The following is a 27910-nucleotide window of genomic DNA, read 5'->3' on the forward strand; positions in this document are numbered from 1 at the left end:
AATGACTGGCAGGTATTATTCCGAATGCTGTTCTGGTATTCTGTTTTGAGGATGTGCTGTAGCCTCAGTCCAAAGCAGGGCCATATTCAATGGGGAAGGGAGCTTGGGGGGAGTTTGACCCCATGATTTTTTTATAGAAATTAGAGGAGAGACTGGAGGAGAAAAGGAGAAAGAAGTAGAAGAGGAGAAGAATGAGAGAAGGGGAAGAAATGATTCACAGTATTCTTCTCTACCTTATGATGAGTGAATTGGTGATTACGGTGCAGCCTCTCAACTCCTGCGCTCTGGCCACTGTGTTCACCAGACGACTGCGGCACTTCTTGGGACACCCATCTGGAGACGAAGCAATACACAGAATGTCAGATTGAGATACTTATGTACATTTCATCATAAATATAATGCAGTTTTTTCTTATTACTATTCATCACTTGTATCCATCTCAAAAAAATCTTCCTCACCAGTATGTTTTTGTTTTTAATAGACATTACAGCTCTGTCACAGTACTGTTTGGTTGATAAAGGTTACATTGTTGTTCCTCACCAAACTATTTCATTACTGTTTATGTGTAATGCTTAAATGCAGCAGCTTTGAGGATGTGTAAAGTCATATCTGCAAATGCTACGTTGCAACATAACTGTCCCTGGGGTCAAATGTTGGTACTTTGTTCGTTTGATCAAACTGCTCTGGGCTGCCGGCCTATAACTGCTGTGAAGTTCTATAGAGCAAGAAAACTCACCTTTACATTTCACACATATACTTTTGTTTCCTTTCTGGTATCCCTCTGGGCAGTCACTGACACAACGTTTATTATTAAACTGGTGAAACATCTTGCTTTCGCAGTACCTGGCGTCCACACAACGGTAATCTTTGTACTGTACAGGAGAGGAGGAATCAGAGGATGGGGAGGAGATCAGTATCTTTATGTCCTCAATCCTACTATCCAAGTTAGGGTGGGGGATGATTTTTAATTTATCTCATAACCAAATGTCAGTATATACAATGAAGATAATGAATAAATGCTGATAGCGTCAAAATGTTTGCACTTCCTTGTTGCCTGTGACACATACCTCTAGGCTATTCTCAGGGCAGGCCTCATAGCATGTGCCGTTCAAGTTGAAATTGCGACAAGCATGGCAAGCAGAGGGATCATTAGGCAGCATACAGCCGCCAAGGCACTGTTCGTGGCAACACTGGTCATCTGCTTCTCTCACACAGCCATGGCTACACTTGGAGCTACAAACTAACGAGAAAAAGAAGTACAACCATTGTAAAAAATTGTAAAATCAGAAATGCCAAGATAAAACATTTTGCAGCCTGAGAAGACAGACAGAAAAAAATGGAAAGTGGTTCTAAAAATCATAAATATCAAGACAAAACAGATTAAAGTCACTGCCAGCCACCTTGCCTCAAACCATTCCTGCCTCCCTCACCCTTTACTCAAAGAATCAGTAGTCACCAAACTTACCACTGTACTCACTTCAGCTCCAACCTCTGTTATATGAATTAATTATTTTGACTGAAAGGACCAACCAGATGCAGCAATACCCCAGACCCCCCTTGGCCAGAGGAGCACATCAGTGGCTACAATGGTAGAGCAACAGCCTCCAGTTCTCCTTGGTCCTGTCCCTGTCATTTCCTTCTCCCTTTCTCCATTTTCTCCATTTCCTTTCACCTGTTCTATTTGAATCCTAGCCTGGGAAAGACTTTTCTTCTGAGGATTCTTACAATCAAGCTCTTACTATTAACTAAGATCAGTTTTTCATATCCATACAGTGCCCTCTTGCCTGAAGTCATGCTGGTCAATTAAATAAAAATTAACCTATCAATAAATCATATCATAAAATGACTTTTCAAATGTTTAAGTTTTCATTTTGTTAGTATTGTGAAGTTGCAGTGTGCCCAAGGTCAGAACTTTATAAGTAAAAATACTACAGAATACACGTACTCTGTTGACACTTGGTGCTATTCCAACAATGTGGACAACAATTCTCCTGCTTCCATCCTGCACAACACGTGGGACAACATTTTTTGCAGAGCGACTCACTGTTGTCCTGCAACAGAGAATTATAAAATCTTATTTCCTATTCAGAGCCAAGGGTGTAGCAAACTGTGAAGTGTCATGAGGATATAACATGTGAAAGTTCAAGAAGCTGATGTAATAAAGTGGTCCACCAAGTTTTGTGACATTTCATTTTTGAGAGGGGCAGCAAGCGTACCATGATCACGTTGTCATCAGGGCCTCGGACGATGGCTGCCCAGTTGACGGTGTGGATGTAACACAAGTTGATGTTGTTCTTTATTTTGACACTTCCACGAAGAATGGCACGAAGGTTGTAGAGCCCAATGACCTGGAGAAAGTGTAAGATAGTAACAGTTTCAAACTCTCATAACTGGGATGTTCCTCTAATTTGATGAGTAAGTCAACTTTGTTTTAATTCCTACGATCATGTTTAAAGTTTCATAACAAACATGCAACACAACATAAGCCCAAGGTGAAATCACAATATATTACAGTATTCACCAATATGCTAAATTATAATAACTGTAGATTACTATAATTTATAAAAGGACACACAATAACAAAGGATTTTTAGTCTCATGTAGGGTAAGTTGGGGATGATGCATACAATTTTTTCTCCAAAAAATATGTAAAAAAAAAGTAAAAAATTGGGAAACTTTTATATGCATGACAAAATATAACCTTTTGACTGCGTACAATGTGTATAAGGCACGACTCTGGGAACATTTCACAAGTACGGATCATCCACAGGTGTGGATGATCCGTCCAGTTGTAAATATAAAAAAATATAAAATCAAAAAGAATTTAAATGAAAAGAAACCTCCTTAAAGCAACACAATTCATTAACTGGACCCTAAATATAATTTTAAGATAATTTTCATTAATAATGATCATGTATAAGGTACGATAATGAATTTCAATGTAAAAGGAACAATAATGAAATATGATTTAGTGCAATGATTATTTTTCATAAATAATTGCCATAACATTACAGATTTCTTTACCCTGCTGACTAGTATATGTCACTGAATTCCTCCTCTACCTTTCCGGGAGGGAAGCAGAACTTAACAGTTATTTAATGCTAAAATGTATTACACTAGAATATTTATATTATTAATAATATTATACTATATTATTTATATCACTGACCACTGCATATTTGTTAGTAAAATTACTTTTATTCTGTAAAAAATAACATGTAAAATGATTTTTATGTTAATATTTTGGGGGATTTGGAATGTATTAATGGGATTCACATTAATTTAAATGGGGGAATTCGTTTCAGTTTACAAGTTTTTTGGGGGAGCAAAATTCCGGAATGAATTAAACTCGTAAACCGAGATATGACTGTGCTTGATAGAGGGAGACCATTCTAGGTCTATAAATTTATTTGGGCATGGGAGCCTCTTTACGTTGCATCCACATGTACGGTTCATCCCTAACTCACCCTATTAGCCTGTGGTGACACAAGCCAGAGTACTAGAAACATAATTATCAATCATCCTGTTTAGAAGATGAAGTCTGCAACAACAACAACAAAAATTATGATGTCACTCTGAGCCTCACCTCAATGTGAGTTTTATATATGACAAGTGAGTAGCGCTCCAGCAGCTTCATACCACGAATCACAGCCAAGTTAGGAAACAGCTGTGCAAGACTGGTAAGGCCCTCCACATGGTACACCAGCAAGAAGTCTGTAATTTCTACCAAATCTGGGAAGCTCCACTCTTCAATACTTTCTTTGGAGACCTGAAAACACACAGACAAACACTTGTATAGACTACTGTTCAATACATTACTTATACATTTATTGAATGCTTGTTGAATAACTGTGCAGCAGCTAGTCATGGATGATTATGAAACGAGTAAGGAAGCAAATTTAGGATTACACTTCAAAGTACAGAAAATATTAACACTTTAAAAATTGCTGTATCCCATAAGTTGGGCAAACCATTATTTTCCTGTTTCCCTCCTTCCGTCCAAAGTCTTTTCAGTAAAGCGAATGACCAGAATTAATTGCTAACATAAAAGAGGAGGGACTATTCATATGGAAAATCTGGGTATCAAATTGCACAAACTATTAACACATTTTAGGCTACTTACAAATTTTATTCTGAATATCTCAATGCTTCCCTCCACAGTTTTACAATTTTTTGAGCCATTTGAGCCATTCAGCTTTGTCAGACTGTCAATTCTTACTGTATCACACACATCTGGGGAGGAAAGATATCTTAATATAGTGCTTAGCAAGATAAACACCAATAACAGGTTACAAAGATTAAATGTGACCTGTCCAATGCAGAGAGGCCAGCCTTCCTCTTCAGCCAACTGGACACTGCTGGATGGGTGGGAGCAAATTGTTAGCATCAGAAGTCAACGTTTATGAAATTTTCAGTTATAAATTGTGTTTTGACAATTCTCCTGAATAAGAATTTTCATTTCAAGTTCATTTAACTTTTACTCATCTCTATGTAGGGGAGAACAGATGATTCAGCCACTTTTTAGAAAAATATTTTTAGGAAAAAAAGTTTAAAAAGTAGTGTAATTTTGTTGATCTCAAAATGTTCCTCCATCATTTGGCTCTTTAGGCTGCTAAGATGACACTCGTAGCTATTTCCAGTTTTCAGATGTAGGTGATGAAAGACAAGTTTCTAAATCGTCCGAACCATCCCCACACGTGGTGATGGCTCGGCCAGGGAGGTGGGATGGTACGGACACTCATAAGTGCACTCCTAGCCTCACCCGATTCATTTTGTCTCTTGTCGTGCTGCTGGTGATGCGTGTTATCATGTGGATATTTTGCCGTGCCTCTCGACACGGTGCAGCTCAGGCCCAGCACGAACACCAGCCACCACCACCTCAGCACGCTCGGGCAATGTAGCACGGCAAGACATTTCCCTTGACACTGATGTTCCCTGCCATTCATCCTAGAAGTTTTAGACTTAATTGGTATTAAATGAAGTAGCATTTTCAGCGGAATGAACTGAATCTGATAACTTCACTACTGAATACTCAAACAAGTTATTATTTTTCAATTTCAGGAATAATGCCCTCTTCTAATAAAGGGCTTGAAGTATGTTTTTGATTTAAAATAAAATATATTCTGTTTAAAAAAGGTGCAACAATCATGCTTCCATTTGCATTTCATTAGCCTAATATTAACCTACGGTATATGGTAAATAAATCAGTAAAGATAAATTTGTGATTACAAAAAGACCAAATACATGTGAAATTTACTGTTTTTTAAGTGAGCCAAGTGATATTTTTCAGGCAGTATACTGCACGGGTAGAAACATTCCCAACATTAAGACAGTCTAGTACAAGCCCAATAAAGCATGCATTTCTTTTACAACTGAGATTAGATAATATTACACTTAAAATCAGCTGTATGTTTAAATTTCCTGTTAATGCTCGTCATCTTTGTGAATCAGCATTATAATGAAAATATTTTTCTTTTACATACACCATGAAGCCCGAGGGGGGGCTTGGGTGCTCCCCATAGGCTGCCCCGGATGAGCACGGCTCCTTCCTTGCTCACTCTGCTGCTCCACCCTGCCGGAAACAAAGCCAAATAAGTGCACACAACTTTATACTACTTTTAAATGAGAATTTGCTTTACAAAAATTATCATGATTATGATTATTATTATTATTATCGTCATCATCAGTATTATTATTATTATTATTATTATTATTATTATTATTATTATTATTATTACTATTATTATTATTAGTGATCATCATTGTTATTATTACCATTAGGCTATTATTACTATTACTATTATTATTATTATTATTATTAGCATATTGTTGTTATTACAGTAATCTCTCGCCATATCGCGGTTCACTTATCGCGGTCTCCCTGTATCGCGGCTTTTTAAATTGTATCGTATTGCGGATTTTTCGCTATATCGCGGGATTTTGCTGTAAAATAAGCATTTTCTGGCCTAAAAAATGAAAACGATATAAATCAACGCAAGTCGGAACACACCTAAATAAGCACCTACGTAATCCACCTTTTTTCTAATTTTTCCGTCGCGGCCCATTGCGCCGTTAGTCTTGTCCCTGGTTCTCTCCTCCCCCACTTTCTTTCTTCTCCCTCTCCGTCCCAAGGGCCGCGGCGGGGGAGGGGCGGTGCCAAACTGGTTTCACTTTTGTGACGTCATGCCCTCTCCTTGTATTTTTTCGTCTATGTGAAGGTGACCGCTGAGCCGCCGCGTTATCTCAAGGGAAAACGACTGTGCTTCGTTTTAGTAGAGCGGGGATGGGAACGCACAGCTGCCGCGATAACCGGTCGGACAAATAACCCGAATCTGATTTTCTCGTGTCATTCACACACTACATATATTAATTATAAACGGCTCATTATTTAGGTTCTCCCTCTCTGACTTACGGACTTGTAGTATAGACGTAACAACATTATATCGTTAGAAGAATTGATAAGATGCACTCCGCTACTCTTTTTATTTTCTAGCGTTGTGTCTGAATTTCTTTTATTTTCCTATACCTCTGTACCATCACCGTGCCTCTTTATATTCCTGGCAAGTCAGGGTAACAAGCACCTCTCTTCTATAATTTCTGTAGTAAGAAAATTTTCCATACAATCAAATCCTCGATTCTGGCCGGTGATACATAGTTGCAGTTTTCCTTAGTTTTGCGTGTCTCAAATGACAGCAGTAGAATTTTTCATTTACATATTCGTCAGTCTATGTGTACGATTTCAATAATTCTTATAATTATCACCGTCCTTGAAAAGTTCTAAATACGTTCGTTCTGCTTTGTAGAGTAATTTTATCACCGAGGACACTAGTAATACACAAGGGTTCCAATGCGTGCCCTGATAAGCAGCGCAGCATTTTTTTTAGTACAGGTTAAGCTGTGCAATGTAATCACTCCCCCGTAGGTGGTGGAATTCCGAGGACAACGAAGCCCTCCGTAGCAAGTCAGGTTAGGTTAGAATAGTTTGCATAAATCTAACCTAACACTCCTCCGCCACGTTCCCGGCAGGGCCGCCGCCAGTGTCCACCGGCCTGCCAGGCGGGACTAGGGAAAAATGCCCCGGGACATACATGGCATCAAGGTCAGGGAGCGTTTTTCATGACTCAAACACCGCGTGACACAAAACTGGCCCAGCTGCACGTATTTTCCGAAGGACAAAAGAGTACCTCGTCTCCATAGGACAAAGGCATGTCTCCAGGAGCCAAGCATACGCCCCGACGATGGGCGTCGGAGCCACACCACGCCTCGCCACGCCACTGTCTCGTGCAACACTCCTGTAGGCCGTGACAGGCACGGTGCCTCCTGGCGTCAGACGCCCTAGCTTTCTGACGAATAAAGATAAGGGTGTGACTTCAAACTCCAGGTGAAAGAGGGCAAAGGTAAACAAGGATTTTTTTTTAAACCTGTGCTCAGGGTATAAAAGGCCCACCGGTGGGGCCAGCCGGCACACATCATGCGCGTCACGGTCTTGCTGCTGCTGGGGCTGGCCGCCCTCGCCTCGGCCGGCACCACCTCCTACCATGGGTTAGTACTGACCTTTCCTTTCATACTCTTAACACGAAGCACTTATTTCTTAAGCACAACGGACTTCCTGAGGCAAAAAATAAAGGTATTGCACAAACACGTCCTCCACTGTTATTGCTAAAGCTGGATGGTGTCTACAAGAGTCCAGTCGACCTACACAGAACAGCTACAAGCCTAAGGGTGCCGCCGCAAGTGTCGCAAACATGCATTAGCAATACGGTGTGGAACTTTTACCATTTTCAACAGTTTATTGAGTCGATTCCGAGCACAGCGAAACCAAAAGACTTTCTGGAGAGCCCATCCTCGCAACACACTTTGTTCTTGCTTCTCCCATGCAGGCACCGGCTGGTCAGCGTCCTGCCGTACACGCAGGCGGGGGTGGACCTGGTGAACACCCTCGTCAACACTCATCACGTGCAGGAGTGGACCCACGCACGTGGCCCTGGCGTGCCTGTGGACCTGCTGGTGCCGCCGCGGAGCTTCGAGGCTCTGGTCAGCACCATGAACAGGAACGGCATTCCTGTCACCGTCAAGATTGACGACGTCCAGGCGTAAGTTGCCTTGGCGTGTTAATTGCTTGGTGGCGTGATCATTTCCTTGTAGTAATACAATATCTAGCAAGGCTGCTGCGTCCAGACTCTGGGGGTTAGCTCTTTGGTCACATTTCCGCGAGGCTGGTATATAGCTGAGAGTGACTGTGTTTCTCCAGAGTCATCGACCAGCAGATGGAGGAGCACCGCGCCCGTAAGAGTGCGTCTCGGGCCATCGACCACACGCAGTATCACACGCTGGAGGAGGTGAGGCTCACAAGGACTCGCACGCACGAGAAATGGGACTCGCTGCACGAGCAGCCTTGACTCTGAGTCTTGCACTCACCCAGAGGACCACTGTTCAAACTTGTGCTAACTAGTCGACTGTTGTGAATCGTTCCCGAGTTAACCTTCTTTTCTCCGCCACCTTCGTGGCCTTCCTGACAGATCTATTCCCTCCTGGACGAACTGGAGGCTGGCTATTCTCTTGTGACCACGTACACGGCCGGCACCACCTACGAGGGCAGGGACATCCGCGTCGCCAAGGTACTGGGGGAGGGGGGGGGGAACGATGTATTATTCGTTAGACGCAGAAAGCTTAAATTTGCACACCACACCGCCTTCTGTCTCACGGACCCGGGATCGAATCCCGGGAGGAACGTTGGGAAAGAGATTTATGCTCTCGAATACATCAATTTATCAAGTGATTCGAAGAGCAAAAATACTCCCCACGAGACTGGTAGCAGATATAGGATCCATTCTTAGTGACGAATTTCCATATGTAGAGGCAGAGTTGAATTGCCGGCGTCTCTCAGTGGTTCTGGTCTCGCTACATTAAAACATGTAATCTGAAGTGACTGAAGAAAAATCGAAGTACAAAGAAAGTTATCTGAATGGTAGAAGGGAAGCCTTGTGATGACCTGAGATGGGGATAGAGACTCCAGAAGGCTTAAGCCACACTGCAGCTACGCTTGGCCTTTTTTTTTTTTTTTTTTTTTTACGTCGTGGCCTACTGCGCCGGTAGACTTCTTCCCGGTGGATCATGATGGTCGGCCCAAGGCTTATTCCCGGTGGGGCCTGATGGTCGGCCCAGCCCGTTCTGGCGCAGGCGAGTGTTTATAGTGGCGCCATCTTGCATTGGCTCATGCTGCCCTCCCGGAGCTCATCTTTAATCCTAGAATCTAGAGTCCGGGTTGATAGGTGGTCTTCTGGACAGCGTGTGGGTAGTTTTAAGCCACTCGGCGGCGGCTGAAAAATCCCAGCTTGGTGGCACCGGGAGGGGATTGAACTCGCGTCGTCCTGAACGCGGCGCCGTCACGCTATCCATTCAGCCACCGCCTTGACGCTAGTGTCCACCTTCTGTCGTGGGGTCCGGGTTCGAATCCCGGGTGAAATGTTGGGAAAAAAATTATTTTCTCGAATAGATCATAAAATTATTCTCATGTGATTCTTATAGTGTCATAGAGAAACAATAAAAGCAATAACAATAGTGATGTGGAGGACGGTAAAGGTATACTAAAGCAACTTGTTGCTGCAGGTGTCTACAGGCGGCACGAAGCAGACCATCTGGATCGACTGCGGCATCCACGCCCGCGAATGGATCTCTCCGGCCACGTGTCTGTACATCCTGGACCAGCTGACCTCAGGCTACGGCAGCGACAGCGAGGTCACGGCGCTGCTCGACACATACGACTTCCACGTCATGCCCTCGGTTAACCCAGACGGCTACGACTTCACGTGGACAAGCGTGAGTGGCTCTCCAGTCGTGACTGGGTGGAATCTCTCTCTCTCTCTCTCTCTCTCTCTCTCTCTCTCTCTCTCTCTCTCTCTCTCTCTCTCTCAATAAAAAAAAAAGTTTAGCACGCCCGCCTCACAACCGAGAGGTGGAGTGGAGACGGATGGGCAGTCTCTTTAATCCGTGCCACCCAGCAGTGAATGGCTGCTGGGTGTCAGTCAAGGGTTGTGTCTCACCTCGCAGGTGTGCGTGGACGCGAGGTTTCAGCCGTACCAAGAGATCCGTCACTTCTGAAATCCGATCTCAGTCGGGAAGGGTATTGGCTGGCGATTGCGAGTTCATCGCGTGCTCAGACCATGGTGAATCACACACACACACACACACACACACACACACACACACACACACATGGTAATGACGTCTGTCGTTTCAGGATCGCTTTTGGCGCAAGAACAGAGTTCCTTATGAAGGAATTCTCAGTTGTCACGGCACCGACCCGAACCGTAACTTCAACTCCTCCTTCGGTGGCCCCGGCACATCTGACAGCCCTTGCTCCGACATTTATCACGGTGAGGAAGATGTTCATAAGACGGCAACATGCCCTAGCTGAGTGATCTGAGCAACTGAATAGTTTTGATAAAGGTTCAATACACCATTTTCTGTCGATCATTGATATGCTTTTAATGGAGGGCGTTCCCAACTCCGTGAAAGTAGCGGGCAGCACTGCACCATCCGCTCCCTCGGCTGAAGGAAGCGGAAATGTATCAGAATTTTTGTTTCTTTTATTTTAAAAGGGCTGAGAGGAGAGTACTTCTTAATTCATTAGAATAGTTTTGTATGAAATATAGCAGAGAGGAAAGGATTGCTCACTTTGTTATCAGAGGTGGGCGCGGTACTGAAAAATCAGTAGTGCGGTTGCGGTAGTGCGGTACTTTTTGCGGAGTAGTGCGGTTGCGGTAGTGCGGTCCCATTTTTGTTATTTCCCAGTGCGGTACGCGGTGGGCGGTACTGCGGTAGCGGTAGTCAAAATAAAAAATACTCCAGTGCCTATCCTGGTTATCCAAACAAAGGAAACGTGCTTAAAATAGTACGGATTCTGATGACTGATACCGATTGACTGATTGAGTCCGATTTACTGTAAAAAAAAAAAAAAAATCTGTGAGCATGCCGCGCTGCAAATGTCGTCTTCGGTAGTTTTCAAAGTACCGCAAAAAGTACCGCAGGATTTTTTAGTGCGGTCCGCGGTAGTGCGGTATTTTCAGAAATTTTGCGGTAGTGCGGTACTTTTTTTTTGATGCAGTACTACCGCACAAAGTACCGCACTTGCCCACCTCTGTTATACTTCTTGAAAAAATAAATCTGCTGTAAACTTGGCAGATCCAATTTCTTCTCGCCGTCTGTTTATAAATATGATGCAAAGGTGACCCAAGTCAGAGTTCCAGTGATATGTGGCCATTCTAGCTATTTAATTGTACAAGTATTGAATGTGTCAGCTTCGGATTTCGGTGAAAATATATTTATAATAAATATTGGTACTTGGTAACCCTTAAAGTTTCATATTCGTGATTAAGTCATGTTTACAAAGGCCAAGCCCCGCCCTCAAGGACGGGATGCGATCACACAGACACAAATAGACGGTTTGATTATATTGGGATGGCAAAAAATAATGATCAGGAACGAAGCCCCTGAGAGTAGAGGAATACACAAGTCTTGGACAAAAAGCGTGCAAATCCATTTAATAAAAATTTGACTAAAAAGGAAATTGGAACTGGATGCAGCACTTCTGGAAAACATAGCAGTATAATAAACAGCGACCTGCCACTGCCCCTGTGTATCTTGCCAGCCCTACCACACGGCTCAAAGAAAATTTTAGTATCACAAGTAAAGCTAGGAGTCAGCCATTATAGATTACAGAACAGACAGAGGTTGAAGATATTTTATTGTCGATTAACAATAATAATCAACTTGGGCAGGTCATACCATGCGTAGAACTGATCACTGATAGAAAACCAAAGTAACAAAGTGGCAACCCAGAAATTGCTAAGTCAAGGCACACAGATGACCAGGCGGAGGAGCACATCATCGAATAGAGAGGTGAATAGCGGTGAAAAAGGTCCTTGTCTGACGTAAACTATTAGTGGTAAAAATAATTATGATGATGGCAATTGCTTGCTAGTTAGTAGCAAAAACGCTTGCAACATATTTCCATTTAGCTATTTCAATCAAGGTAGATAAGTTAGTTCATAGATCTGACGGAAACTTTGTGTTTATTTATCACCAGGAAGGGAATGGGACATAGATAACAAAAAACGTCATCCGCCTAAAACTATCGTCAAATTAACCATAAGCATCAAAACTAAATAAAAAAAAATCCATCAGTGAGACATAGTTATTTCTACTGCACATTTACTAGCAAATGAATTAACTGTCCTGTTTTCGGCGCCAGGTCCTTCGCCTTTCTCAGAGAAGGAGTCTCAAGCAGTCCGTGACGCCCTCTCGGCCCTGGACACGAAGATTTACTTCTCCATCCACTCGTACTCGCAGCTGTGGATGACTCCGTACGGCTACACATACACCCTGCCCGCCAACTACGACGAGCAGGTGAGTCAAGCGATCCGTGGCGGGGCAACTAGAGCCGCGCGGGTAACAAGTCTCGTGAAGCGGTGAAACGATGCCCCGAGCTTCGCCGAGGCTGTGCGCTGACGAACCCTGGGCGGCGAGGACCAGATTAAGAATGCCAGAGCCCGAGTTATGTAGCCTGTTTGGTATATTTAATTACTCCTGTCGGCTCCACGGCTTTCTTTATTAGTGATACATAAGCCTTGAGAGTAGCTGTGAGACGCTGAGAGTTGCGAAGGTTTATTAAGTGATTGCAGCTGTAAAGCTGAAAATATACATGTTAAAAATACAATTTTGAAATATGAAAAAAAAAAGGAAAATGTACAATATGAAAGGGTATAGGGGGTCTGTGGTGGTGGGGGGGAGGTGAGGTGGTGGAATGCAGTGCGTGGTGCGGTAGGAGGCGGTGTGGTTTTCCGGGTGACGGGTCAGGTGTTAAGCCCCAGGTCAACCCCAGGTCAAAAAAGGGTCAGGTCGCAGTTGATGGCAGGGGTGCAGGTAGATGTAGTGTCGGCCGTCACTCAGCTTATGGGCTTAGCGATCACCTGCTAATCTCTCCAGCCGGTGAGACAAGATAGGAAGAGGTGGACCGAGAAGCAGTAGGCGTGAGAACATCTAACGTCTGCACTGCCCCATGCCACTTGCCCCAACCATGACTCCACCTGAGTGACGGGCCTCAACACTGCACTGCACCTGATCCGAATTCTCCCAGCAGTATGATGGTCGGGCTGTGTGTGTGTGTGTGTGTGTGTGTGTGTGTGTGTGTGTGTGTGTGTTGCCTGGGTATCAAAGTTTCCGTGGTGTCAGACAGCCAACACTAACCTAACGTGACACTCTGCAGTACCGCGTGTCCGGCATCGGCGTGGCGGCGTTGGAAGCAGTCCACGGCACCCAATACGAGTACGGCACTATTGCGGACGTCATCTGTGAGTACCCTGCGTCTTGCGGCTGAGTGTCAGTTCCACGGTTACTTCCACAGTTCAACACAACGGCTTCGTAAGTGCCCAGACCAAACACTCCCCAGGTTTGTTTGACTTTCTGAAAATCACAAATGACTAAAGATGATTCTTGTGTCGTAGTCGTATTCGGTGGTAAAAGAAAATATTAAAACTTGAGGATACTGTACAAAAGATATCTGTAGAGTTCGGTACCTTATAGAAACCTAACAAATCTGGGGAGTTGTTTGGCTTGGGCACTCAAAGCCGCTGGGCTGGACTCCGGAACTCATCATCACCATCATCATTTCGTTTAACGTCCGTTTTCACTTTTCCTGAGCGGTTGGACGATTTATGGCTCTCCTTCATTCTATGAAATCGAGTCATTTTCAGTTTTTTGGCGCAAGATTTTCCAGGTGCATGCCCTTGCTTACCCAACCACCTATTTTAAGTGATGGCCTTTGCTTGAACGAAAAAGGCAAGCCCTACAAGGCAGCAGGGAGCTATGAGGTTTACCACCACTATTTCACCCACAGCTGGGACTGGATGGCCATTGACTCTGATAAACACGAGTTCATCTGCCCTTGGAATGATCTTGTTTTTAATCCACCTGGGGGTCCAGCACGCCCTCCTCACTGGTCCAAGACAAAACAGTGGGGTTGCCGGTTTAGTCGCCGACTGCCCGACCATGCGGCTGGTTGTACTGGGTTACATGTTACCAATAGCAGAGCACTATAAAACACTTGCCTGCGCCATGACGGGCTGGGGCCGAATACCATCCAGGCCCCTCAAGCAAGCCTACCGGCGCAATAGGCAGAAACGTAAAAAAAAAAAAATAAATAAATAAATAAAAAAAAACTATCTGCCCTGACCTGACAGACAGGCTGGACTCCGGAACTGATCCTTTAAATCCCTTTGATAACATATTTCCAGGTGTTTTTTTTAACTTTTGAAGTGAAATTAATTCTTCTGAAGAAAAAATTATGCTTGACTTATAAGTGACGACCAAGCTCAATACACACTGACTCAACTTCCTCCACCAAATTTTACGATTTCATTTTCGATTTAACCATTTTTTAAACTCTTTACAAATAGGACAGTTGACGAATGGATTAAATTTAATAGTTTACAATTAGTGCTAATACATAAAAGTTTCTGATGGATTTTAAACAGATTTATGGAGGGGGAGGGCAGATGCTAAGTAACGACGTAGTTCTCATGTATTTCCATGTAAAGCCTGATTATCCTCCTGTAGTTCTTATCTCCTTAATTGTGTATCTTTATGTTTATGATCTCCTTCCTATCCTGAAAAAAAAGGAACACACTTTGAACTCGTTTCCACATCAGAGACAGTCCAACAACGCATCGAAATTTATTTAAAATACGACTGAGCACAAAACACTACAAATGAATCCTTGATGAGGCGATGTTAAACTTGGATACTTTTAATGAGATCTCATGCTTCCATTTGCTACTTAAACTTTTCAAAATATTCTCCGGATGAATTACTTCTAGTGAGATATCATGCTTCCACTTGCTCCTGCAACTTTTTAAATAATCTCCCGAAAGCGTGAAATATAATAAGCATTCGTCTCCACACGAGTAGCATTTCAACTGGACATGCAACACTTCAATCATGACTGAACACACTACAACTATGTCCTTAATGATGAGGTACTCTCCGTGACAGACCAGGACTCGGGATCGAGCTCTGACTGGGTCTACGACGGGTGGGGCATTCAGTACTCCTTCTCCCTGGAGCTGAGGGACACCGGGAACTACGGCTTCCTGTTGCCTGCAGAACAGATCATCCCTACGGGAGAGGAAACCTGGGCAGGCATGATAGCCGCCATCAACGCCGTCATTTAACCTAATACAGTCAATCACACACCTCCAAGCTTCTCCATCACAACTGCGGCTTCACGATGGCTGCAGCACAGACTATCTTGAAGGGAGAAGACATATGGACATAAACCATCACCGCCTTCAACTCCGCCAATTAGTTAGCTGTGGGTGACGCCCGGAGCGACGTGTCTCAGAGAATTCCTTCTTTGCCACCAAAACTGTGTAGACACTCCAAAGTATTTTGTCGTGGGAAGAGAAATGGCCAGAAAAATAAAATATACTTTGATACATTAAACGACATTAAAGATTGGATTAATGACCTTCAGTGTCATGGGTGGAAAGTACTTTCTCATGGGGATAGAAGGGTTACCAGAAAGACAAAAATGTATGTTGGCACTTAAAAGAGAATAATGGCGTTTCTTTGATTACCTACAATATCTTGGGCTGGAAAGAATCTTGTCATGGGGAAGGAATGGCCGGTGACAAGGTTCACAACAGAATTGTATCTCAACATGACCCGAAGTGTTCCGTCACGGGTGGAGGGACGACCAGAGACAAGGTTCACAAGGACAAGTCTTTCTCAACAGGTCTTTCCGGGAGTAAACTGACGCCATGAACCAAAGGCGTTGACGATAAAAGAAAAGATAAACTAATAGACTTCATATATATTAACTACCACCAAGGTCATAAAAGTACCCATGGGAATGCTCAAAACTACGAAAGCCTTGTCAAGTAAGTATGCTTGGGTGCCGAATGTTTAAAACGACACCTATCCCAGATCGTGTCCTTTACTCACTCTAAGCCCTGACGAATAGGGTCTACCCCCGCCCTTCTCCTGGCCGCTTTCCACTCGTTCAGAATCTCGTTAGTTAACCTTCAATGCGACGAGCGACGAATGAATGATGCTGCGTGTCACGGCGGCCGACTTGTAAAACTGTCTGAGGGAGGGTGGGAGAGAGCGTCGGGACAGCTCGGGGAGGTTATCTGTCATCAGTTCATCCCCTACACGAGTAACTATATACACCCCTCCCAATCATTATGCATTGTGATTGCTTTACTATTGGTCTGTCACAGGGTCGTATTATTTCGGCGCCCAGCCACTCCAACCATACATCTGACAAGGCTTCCGTAAGAGTTTTGGGCATTTCCAAGGGTAGTTTTATAGCTTCTAGTAGTTTGATCCTGCTTCTGTACCATAAGCCTAAGGAAACGCTCATTAGAATCCGATTGATCTCATTTTCAGCCTTATGAAGTAGTTGATGTGAGAGGCGAAAGGGTCAAAGTCACGACAGGCAGAGGAAAATCCGCTGCGTAAAAACATGGTTACATATAGGACGCAAACACCTTTTTTTCTAGGTGCTGCCGGTGGGTTTTCTTGAGGGGTCTCTTGGACGGCCCCAGCCCGTCAGTGGCGCAGGCGGATTTTATTTATAGTGGCTGCCGTGATGTATGACTCTTGGTTAGCTCATGCTGCCCCCGGTACTCCTCTTGACGGAAGTCGCTGAAGTTAGGGTTGCCTGAAGATCTGGACAGCATGTGGGTAACCTCCCTCCACTCGGCGATGGTTGAAAATTGTCAGCGTTCGTCAGTAACAACGCAGATATCGTAGATGTCAAATGGAGAGATGAATTTCGAACCCTCGTCGGAGCAAGATGGAGCAGAAGAGGAGTGGAAAACAGGTTCTGCAGAGGAATATATATACACACACATATATAGATAGATAGATAGATATGCCGATGATGATGTATTTCTTATTTTTCCTTCTTTGTTTTCTCCGCCTTCCATAATCTTTTCAGGCTCTTATCGATACTAAATATTTCAAATGTATGGCTGAGCACTGTATGGTCTTGCTGGTACTGATGATGATGATGATGCTCAAAGCGGAGGGCAGACTCTGATTGGCATTTTTAGACGCTACCTTCCGCCTCCGACACCAGCCATTTCCAAAGTCCGAAATGGAGACTATTCAGGTTTCATGAGCTTTTTTGTACGTTCATGGTACAGAAGAAGGGTCCAACTATACCACCAGGGTCATAAAACTACCCATGGAAATGCCCAAAACGCCTACGAAAGCCTTGCCAAATGCGTATCAGGACACCTCTCCTCCCGAAATTGACCTCTCTTTCGGCCACCTCTTTTGATTCTTTTTATTGGAGCAGCGAGTAGCAGGCTTTTTTTATTATTGTTTCCTTTTTTTGTGCCCTTGAGCTGTCTCCTTTGTTGTAAAAAAAAAAATATGTGTGCTTGGGCGCCGAAATGTTAAGAAAGCGTCCTTCAGAGTGTTTTCAAGGATAGCCAGTCAGGTTCTCGGGGCCGGAGACCTCCATCCCTTCCCTTCGGTTGGTAGAAGACAAACACATCGATCAGGTATACTACATGCTTTTTGCCGCATCTAGATCTTGGGGGCCGCGCGTTAGGCCTGACCTGGCGGGGACCGGGTTATTGATATGTTTATGGTGCGCTGCCTCCGCCGCGTGATGGATCGCGCCGCGCCGGGAACACCAAAACATGACGAATAATTCATGGCTCAGAGACAACACGTTCGCTAACTCCAGAACAAATAGGTCGGGAGTCTCAGGCGATTCCGACGCTCACATCAACTAATTCCAAAGGCCGCAGAGAGAGACTAATCGGGCCCTCATGAATTTCAAGTTCACGTTAAAAAAAAAAAATTTCTGAAACCCTGTGAAATCAAGAGGGAAAGTTTTAAATGTAGTCCCAAATGCTTCCGATTCTCACATCAACTAGTTTCAAAGGCCACAGAGAGAGACTAATCGGCTCCTCATGATTTTCAAGTTCACGTTAAAATAAATAAATAAATAAATAAATTTCTGAAACCCTGTGAAATCAAGAGAGAAAGTTTTGCGTGTAGTTCCAAATGCTTCCGATTCTCACGTCAACTAGTTTCAAAGGCCGCAGAGAGAGACTAATTGGGTCCTCGTGAGTGAGTTTTTTTTCCACGTGCATAGTACAGAAACTTCATTTTTTTTTAACAACAAAGGAGACAGCTCAAGGGCACAAAAAAGGAAACAGTAATATAAAAAAAAGCCCGCTATTCGCTGCTCCTGTAAAGAATCAAAAGAGGTGGCCGAAAGAGGGGAAGATGGGGAAGGTGGGAGCAATATTTGGCAAGGAAAGTAAAGACAAAAAAAGGGCTACACTACTATCTGAAGATGGAGAAGGTGGGAGCAATATTAGGCAAGGAAGTAATGATTAAACAGAGCTGTACCAATACGGAAAGACAGGAAAGGTGGGACTAATATTAGGCAAGGAAAATAAAGACAAAATAAAGGGCTATACCACTATTTAGAGGTTGGGAAAATGGGAGTAAGGGAGTTGGGAAATATGGGAGAGGATTGGCGTAAGCTTTTGAGCAAGGAAGGTAAAGGAAAAAAAGACTGTTCCAGTATATACAGATATGTTAGGAGGAGGAGCGAGGAGCATGTGGAGAAGGAGCTGAGAATGCAAGGGACAAAAGAAAATGAACTTTGTGAGGCGACACTTAAAAAAATGAAGTGAGAATGAAATGTCAAAAAAAATAGAGGCAGAAGGAAAAACTAAATAAAATAAAAGGAAAATGGGAAGAAATATCAAAATGACCCCCCCAAAAAATATCAAAATGACCCCCCCCCCAAAAAAAAAAAATTTCAAAATGACCCCCCAAAAAATATCAAAATGACCCCCCCCCCAAAAAAAATCAAAATGACCCCCCCAAAAAACATCAAAATGACCCCCCCAAAAAAAATTCAAAATGACCCCCCAAAAATATCAAAATGACCCCCCCCCCTAAAAAAATCAAAATGACCCCCCAAAAAATATCAAAATTACCCCCCAAAAAATATCAAAATGACCCCCCAAAAAATATCAAAATAACCTCCCCAAAAAAAGAAAATGGAAGAGAGCAAAAGGAAAAAAAAATAACTAGACATAGAACCGAGAGACAAAAAGAAGAAAAATAAACTGAGAATCGATTGGAAGGCAAAAGAAAAAAAAAAGTTGAAATGGAAGTATAAGCAAAATGGAAGGAAGAAAATGGACTGGAAATGGAAGTGAGGGGAAGAAGGAAAATAATGAAGTGAACCCTGGATGTAATAAGAGAACCCTGGATGTAATAAGACAACCCTGGATGTAATAAGAGAACCCTGGATGCAATAAGACAACCCTGGATGCAATAAGACAACCCTGGATGCAATAAGACAACCCTGGATGCAATAAGACAACCCTGGATGTAATAAGATAATATTACTTCAGGGAAAGCGTCTTGCTATTGACCTCTGTTGGCCATTCATCTATATTCTTTTCATTTTTTTACAGCAAAGGAGACAGCACAAGGGCACAAAAAAAATAAATTGTAAAAAAAAAAAGCCCGCTACTCGCTGCTCTTGTGAAGAATCCAAAGAGGTGGCCGAAAGAGCAGTCAGTTACGTGAGAAGAGGTGTCCTGATACCTTCCTCTTCAATGAGTTCAAGTCATAGGCAGGAGGAAATACAGATGAAGGAAAATCGTTTGAGTAGCGGGCTTTATTTTTTATTATTGAATCTTTTTTTGTGTGCCCTTGAGCTGTCTCCTTTGCTGTAAAAAAAAAAAAAAAGATTACCAGCGTGAGGGATGAAAGAGTGAAGATGCTGGTTAACTCGTGCGTAAGGGATTTGGACAGTAAAGGGATGAGCTTGAGTAGAAAGTCATAAGGGTAGTGATTAGCGAGCTTTTTTTATTGCCCTTGAGCTGCTTCTTTTACCGTTAAAATAATGCTGATCACCGACAACAGATGGGCAACGAAAATAACAGAGTGTCAACCCAGGAACTGTAGAAATCAGGGTAGACCGAGGACCAGGTGTGTAGAGACAGAATTAGAATCTTTTTAGAAGCAGGATAGTCGACATCAGAGAAAGGTGGAGAGCGTCGGGGAAAGCTTAACCACGTCTTATGATGATGACGATGATACAGAGCCTAAAACTGACTGCTATCAACAACAGACACTGAATACGAGTGGCAGATGTTACTCGTGCGAGGGAAGGAGCCTCGGCGCCCGCCCTCCCATCCATCACGCGCGTCAGAGGGCCGGGCAAGGAATCAAATTAATGAAGGTTTTCCAGACTCACAAACACCTCAGCCATGGACAACACGGGTGAGCCCTTCCCTTCACCTCGAAAGACCGGTGCTACACTGAACCATCATCTATTTGAAACTTGTATAAAGGGAAAGAAGTTTGTGTTAGTGCCGGTACGTGGTACTGAAAGGATTGGGAAGAAAAAAAAAAAAAGTTATGGACTACAGATCCATGTAAAAATGAGTCAAGTACTGAGGCTTCTTTAAGAGGTCATTCTTCGCATTGGACTCTAACCCGTCTCTGAAGTGTTCCCCCTACGGCCACGAGGGCATGGTATGAGGGAGGGGGCATGAGAGGAAATTACTAAGGAAGACAGGGGTCCGTCTTCCCTAGGAGGAGGAAACAGTCAAAAGAAGAAGTAGCATACAGCTCCCTTAACTAACCAAACTTAAACCTCTCCGAGAAGTTCTGGGTACTATTCCTGAAAGCCGTTTTACACTAGTTTTTCAAATGAAAGTCACGCGGAATAAACACAATGCAAAACTTCATAAATCTGTCGAAATTTCACAAGCTGTCCTGCATTCACCTGTATCCTGTGCGATTGTTCTTCCTTCTCAACAGTCAACGGCAGCGTCTTTCAGCGGCAAGAGGGGAGCTCCGGGCCGCCACCCACCGGCCGTGTAAAAGCTGCCGTAAACAAGTCGATTAAAGCCGCGATTATCCCATTGTAGAATCACCAGTGTTAGTCAGCCGTCAGCCGCCGTGATAAACGAGGGAAGGCATCAGAGCGAGCGCGCCGCCCACCCCAGCAGAGTTCGTAAACTTTTTTTTTTTTAGGTACAGGAGACAGGCCAAGGGCAAAACAACCTTACACAAGATGAAAGATTCCCGCAAGACGCTGATCCATACAACAGGAGAACCAGGATGAAAACAAAACATTGATCTTTCATATCTTACGGAGAAGTGAAAGAAAATTATGAAGTTCATTCTCCGGTGCCTTGATGCAGGAGGGAGGAAATCTACGGAAGAGGAAAGCCCGCATCGAGGGTCACCGGTGTAGTCGATGCTTGTGTAGCGCCACCAGGCTCAACAGAGGTTAATAGACCAGTAATCAGATAATTTAACGAGACCGCCTGTTTACTGATACCGGTACTTTATTTTCGGTTACTTTTTCCGTTAAGGTTTTCAGTTACGTTTTTCCACGCTACCTTCTTCCCTAGAGCATTTTCCCTTTTTCTTCAATACCAGCGTCAAATACCTTAACAGTACACTCCTGCCCGGCTTTCCTGTAGCGGCGGGGGACGGTGACGCGGAGAGGCCACGACGCTACCCACACTTGGAAGGAAAAGGCCAGTCGGCAGTCGTGTTGTTTACCCAGCGCCGTTTCCTCGCCCGCTCCATGACAACGTTAGCCAAGTGAATAGTGCTTACAAGGCGGAAAGGGCGCGGGAGGCGGGTCACGGGCTCACGGCTACCAACGCCCACACGTCAGCAGACCACCACCTCGCACTAGCCTACTCACACACCCACTCCACTCTCTGACCACTCTCTTGCGCCATTCCACTCCACTCCACTCCACCCCGATCCACACACTGTCTTCTAGCACTCCTACTCACACACCCTTTTCCACCTCTATTACTCCACCCTCTTGTGCTACTCCACCTCAGACCATCCATACCACACGCTGCTCCATCCATGATCCACTTATCAGCAGACCGTCTCCCACTAACTCCACACTCTCACTCCACCCAAACTATCCACTTCATCACACGTTGCTTCATCCACACTCCATCTCGCATTTCTCTATCTACAAACCATCCACATATTTGCTTGTTTCTCCATCCACACACTGTCTTCTCGTATACTCTTCCACCTATATCCACATAACACCCTTACTTGCCTATCCACTCTGCCTACACACATACACACGGTAACCCTCACGAATCCATCCACCCTTGAACTATCCACATCCTCACTCGTGCTTCCAACCACACAGCAGAGTTACTAAATGTCCCAATCCACCTTTGCCCCCCTCCCTTATCTCTTCTCTTCTAGCGCCATTCCACTTAATATCCACCCACTGCCTTCATCGTACGTTCTCTCACTCGTAAATCATCCACCGCCTCTTCTTTTATATTCCTCTCACAACCCTTTCTCTTCCTCCTCAGTCTTAATACGCTCAGGACTTTGGCAAAACCTCAGTGCTTCTTCATCCATATGCATTGAGCTGGCGAGTCTCCTATCCGGGTCTTTCAATTCTGTTTTGGTCCTCTTCCTTTCATAGCCTGCTGAGGGAAGGCCAACACTGCACACCACTCTGTTGGCACACCCCTCTACATGTCAGAACCAAACGCATGTATTAGGCTACGTATCCTAAGACATTTCGTCGCCCAAGTTCACATATTTGACAAGGCTTTCGTATGAGTTTAGGGCATTTTCAGGAGTAGTTTTATGACCCTGGTGGTAGTTTGGCCCTTCTTCAGTAGTATGAACCTAAAAAAACACTCATTAGAACCCGATTGATCCCCTCTTTGACCTTTAGAAATAGTTAATGTGAGAAGCGGAAGTCTTTAAAAATACCGACCTATATATCCCACGTTCTGTTCGTCTTGCCGCGTGCCTCCCTCCCTGCGACCCATACATATCACAGGAAGGATAAAACTATATTGACATCTCCCTTCATATGGTAATGGTGACCCCTGTTAGCCTCTCCTTTCTTGTATCTGTCACCCACCGTTCTCTCCTTCTCTATCTCACTATCTCACACCCTCGTCCGATACCCACGCAGTATTAGGCTATGAGATCCATTTAGCGAGTCTTCTTTCTTCTCTTCATATCTGTCACCTATCGTTCTCTCCCTCTCTGTCTATCTCACGCCCTCGTCTGTACAAGCTACCACTCTTCCGCTACCCACGCAGTATTAGGCTATGAAATCCAATTAGCGAGTTTTCTTTCTTCTTCATATATCACTACGTCTCTCTCCCTCTCTCCTCTCCTATCTGTATAAGCCACCCCTCTTCCGCTACCCACGCAGGATTAGACTATTAGATCTCTTCACGATATTTCCCCCTATTGATTCTTCTTTCCTTTCCTTTCCACCCAGTTTTCCTTCTTTCACCTTCTCCCAACCCAACGCCCTGGATCGTCAATCGTTTTTTCCCGCCAAATCACTGACTGCTTCTTACATATTACCAGCTAGCACCTTTTTTTCCATCCTCACCTTGCCCCAACCTAACATGATCCCTTCGCCCACAACCTCCACCCATACCCTGCCCCACCTCAAGTCCCGCCAACCCACGGGTCTTCGAAGGGCGGGGCGGCTTCCACATAGGAGTCAGATAGGTTGCCATGTCAACAAGAGAAGCGACGGGTAGCTGACTAACCTAATCAGTGTTGCACCTGGCCTGGCAACGAGTAAACAGGACAGGTAAACAGATTCATATTAACATTGACCGGGATGATGTGATGGCGTTAAGGGACGGTAGCCAGAAAACAGTGAAAAAAAGAAAAATGAGATGTTACCTTAAAAATAATAAAGGAGTGCGATATTACCTCAAAAACACAGCGATGGATTAAAAAAAAGCGTAATATTACCTCAAAAAACACATTGATGGCGTTATGATATTAAAATAAGATGCGATATTACCTCAAAAATATAGCGATGTCGTAAAATATATGAAGAAAGTGCGATATTACCTCAAAAACACAGCGATGTATTAAAAAAAAAACGTAATATTACCTCAAAAAACACATTGATGGCGTTATGATATTAAAATAAGATGCGATATTACCTCAAAAACACAGCGATGTCGTAAAATATATGAAGAAAGTGCGATATTACCTCAAAAACACAGCGATGGATTAAAAAAAAAACGTAATATTACCTCAAAAAACACATTGATGGCGTTATGATATTAAAATAAGATGCGATATTACCTCAAAAATACAACGATGGCGTAAAATATATGAAGAAAGTGCGATATTACCTCAAAAATACGATGGCGTAAAATATATGAAGAAAATGCGATATTACCTCAAAAAAACACAACAATGGCGTAAAATATTTGAAGAAAGTGCGATATTACCTCAAAAACACAACGATGGCGTAAAATATATGAAGAATGTGCGATATTACCTCAAAAATACAACGATGTCGTAAAATATATGAAGAAAGTGCGATATTACCTCAAAAACACAACGATAGTGTAAAATATATGAAGAAAGTGCGATATTACCTCAAAAATACAACGATGGCGTAAAATATATGAAGAAAGTGCGATATTACCTCAAAAACACAACGATGGCGTAAAATATATGAAGAAAGTGCGATATTACCTCAAAAACACAACGATGGCGTAAAATATATGAAGAAAGTGCGATATTACCTCAAAAAAACAACGATGGCGTAAAATATGTGAAGAAAGTGCGATATTACCTCAAAAATACAACGATGGCGTAAAATATATGAAGAAAGTGCGATATTACCTCAAAAATACAACGATGGCGTAAAATATATGAAGAAAGTGCGATATTACCTCAAAAACACAGCGATGTCGTAAAATATATAAAAAAAAGTGCGATATTACCTCAAAAATACAACGATGGCGTAAAATATATAAAAAAAGTGCGATATTACCTCAAAAAAACACATCGATGACGGAAAAAATTAAAAAGTGCAATGGGAAAGTATTCCTTCACAGGTGGGTAAAGTTGGGATCACACGCTATTAGTTGGGCGGTAGGAAAAATATATTAATGAACAGAATAGTATCTAACCGAACAGACAAAATATGAAGAGAGTTAATCAATGGAACAGACTCGTATTAGTGTTTACTTGACTGGCACGATATCATTCATTCGAGAGGACGGTGATAGGAAAAATACTTGAATCAATAGACAATAGGTTTTAAATTTATCAAAGACATGCGATACGAAAAAGACACGACAGCCTAACATCTCTCTCTCTCTCTCTCTCTCTCTCTCTCTCTCTCTCTCATGACCTGATATTAGTGCTAAGATAGTTTCTCTCCACTCTCCCTCCCTCCCACCCCTCCCCTGCCCTGCCCTGCCCCCCCCCTATACATTTAGCTTACGCCGTCTCTTGGTTAATATTGGTACTGTCAATTGGTGCTTCGTATGTTCGAACCTCAAGTGCTCCGGAGCTCCACTGAGGCTGTAAGCAACGAAGAGGCATTTATCAGTATGACAGTTGTACATGAAGTTGAGAGAACAATGTAGGAATGTTTGGGAAGACTGGTACAAGGCGTGAGAGAGAGAGAGAGAGAGAGAGAGAGAGAGAGAGAGAGAGAGAGAGAGAGAGAGAGAGAGAGGCTGTTTTTATTTGTTTTTCTTATATAATTCTTGAAAACAACAACAACGTGATTACAGGAACTTTGGTGGCGAGGGTGGGAGAGAGGGGAGGTCCAGAGAGAGAGAGAGAGAGAGAGAGAGAGAGAGAGAGAGAGAGAGAGAGAGAGAAGTTTCAATCATCGAAGTCGCTATTACATTATTATTCCCGTAGCGCACGAAGTAAACAATGGAAGTAATGTTTTGGTGGATCAAGAGCCAGCCAGGGGAGTGCAGATGAGGGGAGAGGGATAGTGATTGGTGGTGTCGGTATCATCGTCATCAGCAGCAGCCGGTGGGTACATTATTCCCCTCCATCTCCCATCGTAAACACCCTTTGTTGCCGCCCCTCCCCTCAACACTGGTCCCGACGGCAACGCTGGCTGAACCTTGGCGTCCGCTTACGAGGCCTCAAAAGGGTGATGGGTTATATAACAATGGGAAACGTATTAGCAGCAGCAGCAGCAACAACAGTAGAAGCTATTATTAGGCCACTGGAGAACAAATGCAGTTACTAAAGTTCTTCACCTCTCTGTCTGGTGTTAGTGTACTGGAGCCTTGTTCACACTGCTCTGGCCAAGTTTCTGATTTCATTCCTTCACCTGGTTCTCCGCCTAACCAGAGTTCTTCGGTAAATAAAAACGACTTCCTTGCTTTCCGTTGTGATTTGCTGTTGTTGGTTACCACAGACGTATAGATGAGGCAGATCTAAGTAACAGTTTTAATTACTCTGATACAATGGATTTTTCACTAGTGCAAAATAGGTGATATGCCATTTGTTTTCAGAAAATACAAAGGTTAACTTCGCTGATGAGGAACTTTTGGCGGAATTACTTTTTTGCACAGTCCTTCACGATGTCCTGCCGTTGAGTTGTGGTTTTTTTGTGGATCGTGGTAACAATGATTTTGGGTGTAGGTGGGAGCGCCTCCGTGGTGTAGGAAATAGCGCGCCTAGTTAAGAATCTACGGGCCCAGAATGACACTTTTTTTGCACAGTCCACGAAGTCCTGTCATTGAGTTACGTTTTTTTGTGGATCGTGGTAACAATGATTTTGGGTGTAGGTGGGAGCGCCTCCGTGGTGTAGGAAATAGCACGCCTAGTTAAGAATCTACGGGCCCAGAATGACACTTTTTTTGCACAGTCCACGAAGTCCTGTCATTGTGTTACGTTTTTTGTGGATCGTGGTAACAATGATTTTGGGTGTAGGTGGGAGCGCCTCCGTGGTGTAGGAGATAACACGCCTATAGTGAAACCAACTGTCGAGTCCGTTTTGGCGATGGCTCCGGCGGGATCCATTTCTCCCCTCTGCTCTGCCACACAGTCCCAACACCTATTTTTTCCTCTCATATGTTACCTATAGCTTACATATGAGAGGAAGAGATAAGTGTTGGGACTGTGTGGCAGAGCAGAGGGGAGGAAAGGACCCGTGGGAGCCTACGCCAGACCGGCCTCGAAATATATATAGTTAAGAATCTCCGGGCCCAGAGTCGGTATTCTCAAAAGCTTCCACCTCTCATGTCAACTGTATCTAAAGGACGAATAGAGATTAATCGGGTTTTCATGTGTTTTTTTGCGTTCATGATACAGGAGAAGGATCAAACAACCACCAGGGCCATTAATCTACCACTGGAAATCTTCAAAATTCCTACGAAAGCTTAATTAAATGAGGTTGGGCGCCGAAATGTTTGAGAATATGTGAATAGGAGATTGGGTTTTCATGTGTTTTTTCACGTTCATGATACAGGAGAAGGATCAAACAACCACCAGGGCCGTTAATCTACCACTGGAAATCCTCATAATTCCTACGAAAGTTTAATTAAATGAGGTTGGTGCCGAAATGTTTGAGAATATGGTCCCTGGTTCATGCAATACCGGACAAGGCAGTCAAGTAACCCATCCAGCCGCTGATCCTCCTTTCCGATCGCATGTTGATGGATAACAGTTCCCGGTGACCAAGGTAAACAAACGTGAACGCCGCGCCGATGTTGACAGACTTGTTCTTGAGCGGCTCTATGGGCCGTATTTTAAGACACCATCGCTTCTCACATCAACTATTTCTAAAGGTCAAACAGGGGATCAATGTGCTTTTCAGGAGTGTTTTTTTAAGGTTCATGGCACAGAAGAAGGGTCAAACTACCACCAGGGTCATAAAACTACCCCTGGAAAGGCCTACAGCTCCTACGAAAGCCATGTCAAATATATGAACTTGGGCGACGAAATGTTTTAAAATACGACCCTATGTGTTCGATGCCCCGCCGCTGCAGCCTCCGCCTCCCTCCTCCTGCCCCTCGACTCCCCCTGACAAAGC

At 43.7% G+C, this 27910-nt stretch overlaps 2 protein-coding genes across 8 annotated transcripts in view; one reads left to right on the forward strand and one right to left on the reverse strand.

The window, feature by feature from the left end:
• The window catches only part of LOC126990940 (carboxypeptidase B-like), a 58724-nt gene extending 43105 nt beyond the window's left edge, over window positions 1-15619 (forward strand). For 2 of the 6 annotated variants that reach the window (XM_050849587.1, XM_050849596.1), the window contains exons 2-9: window positions 7881-8093; window positions 8252-8339; window positions 8520-8618; window positions 9610-9819; window positions 10241-10376; window positions 12254-12408; window positions 13268-13352; window positions 15052-15619. In XM_050849587.1, coding sequence (XP_050705544.1) covers window positions 7881-8093; window positions 8252-8339; window positions 8520-8618; window positions 9610-9819; window positions 10241-10376; window positions 12254-12408; window positions 13268-13352; window positions 15052-15230 — 1165 coding nt within the window. In that variant the 3' untranslated portion in view covers window positions 15231-15619. Of the gene's footprint in view, window positions 1-7384; window positions 7543-7880; window positions 8094-8251; window positions 8340-8519; window positions 8619-9609; window positions 9820-10240; window positions 10377-12253; window positions 12409-13267; window positions 13353-15051 lie in introns of those variants that run through there. The other 4 variants (XM_050849575.1, XM_050849581.1, XM_050849569.1 and 1 more) reach the window with 4 other exon arrangements.
• Window positions 1-27910, reverse strand: part of LOC126990924 (insulin receptor-like) — a 53429-nt gene that overhangs the window by 21435 nt on the left and 4084 nt on the right. The window contains exons 1-10 of one of the 2 annotated variants that reach the window (XM_050849565.1): window positions 21515-21638; window positions 5484-5572; window positions 4763-4947; window positions 4124-4233; window positions 3587-3769; window positions 2217-2348; window positions 1946-2051; window positions 1068-1240; window positions 737-872; window positions 234-333 (exon numbers count right to left, since the gene is read on the reverse strand). In XM_050849565.1, the coding sequence (XP_050705522.1) occupies window positions 234-333; window positions 737-872; window positions 1068-1240; window positions 1946-2051; window positions 2217-2348; window positions 3587-3769; window positions 4124-4233; window positions 4763-4947; window positions 5484-5488 (1130 nt within the window). In that variant the 5' untranslated portion in view covers window positions 5489-5572; window positions 21515-21638. Of the gene's footprint in view, window positions 1-233; window positions 334-736; window positions 873-1067; window positions 1241-1945; window positions 2052-2216; window positions 2349-3586; window positions 3770-4123; window positions 4234-4762; window positions 4948-5483; window positions 5573-21514; window positions 21639-27910 lie in introns of those variants that run through there. The other variant, XM_050849563.1, reaches the window with a different exon arrangement.

Source organism: Eriocheir sinensis, chromosome 6 (assembly GCF_024679095.1).
Source record: "Eriocheir sinensis breed Jianghai 21 chromosome 6, ASM2467909v1, whole genome shotgun sequence".
NCBI classification, from domain to species: Eukaryota; Metazoa; Arthropoda; class Malacostraca; order Decapoda; family Varunidae; genus Eriocheir; species Eriocheir sinensis.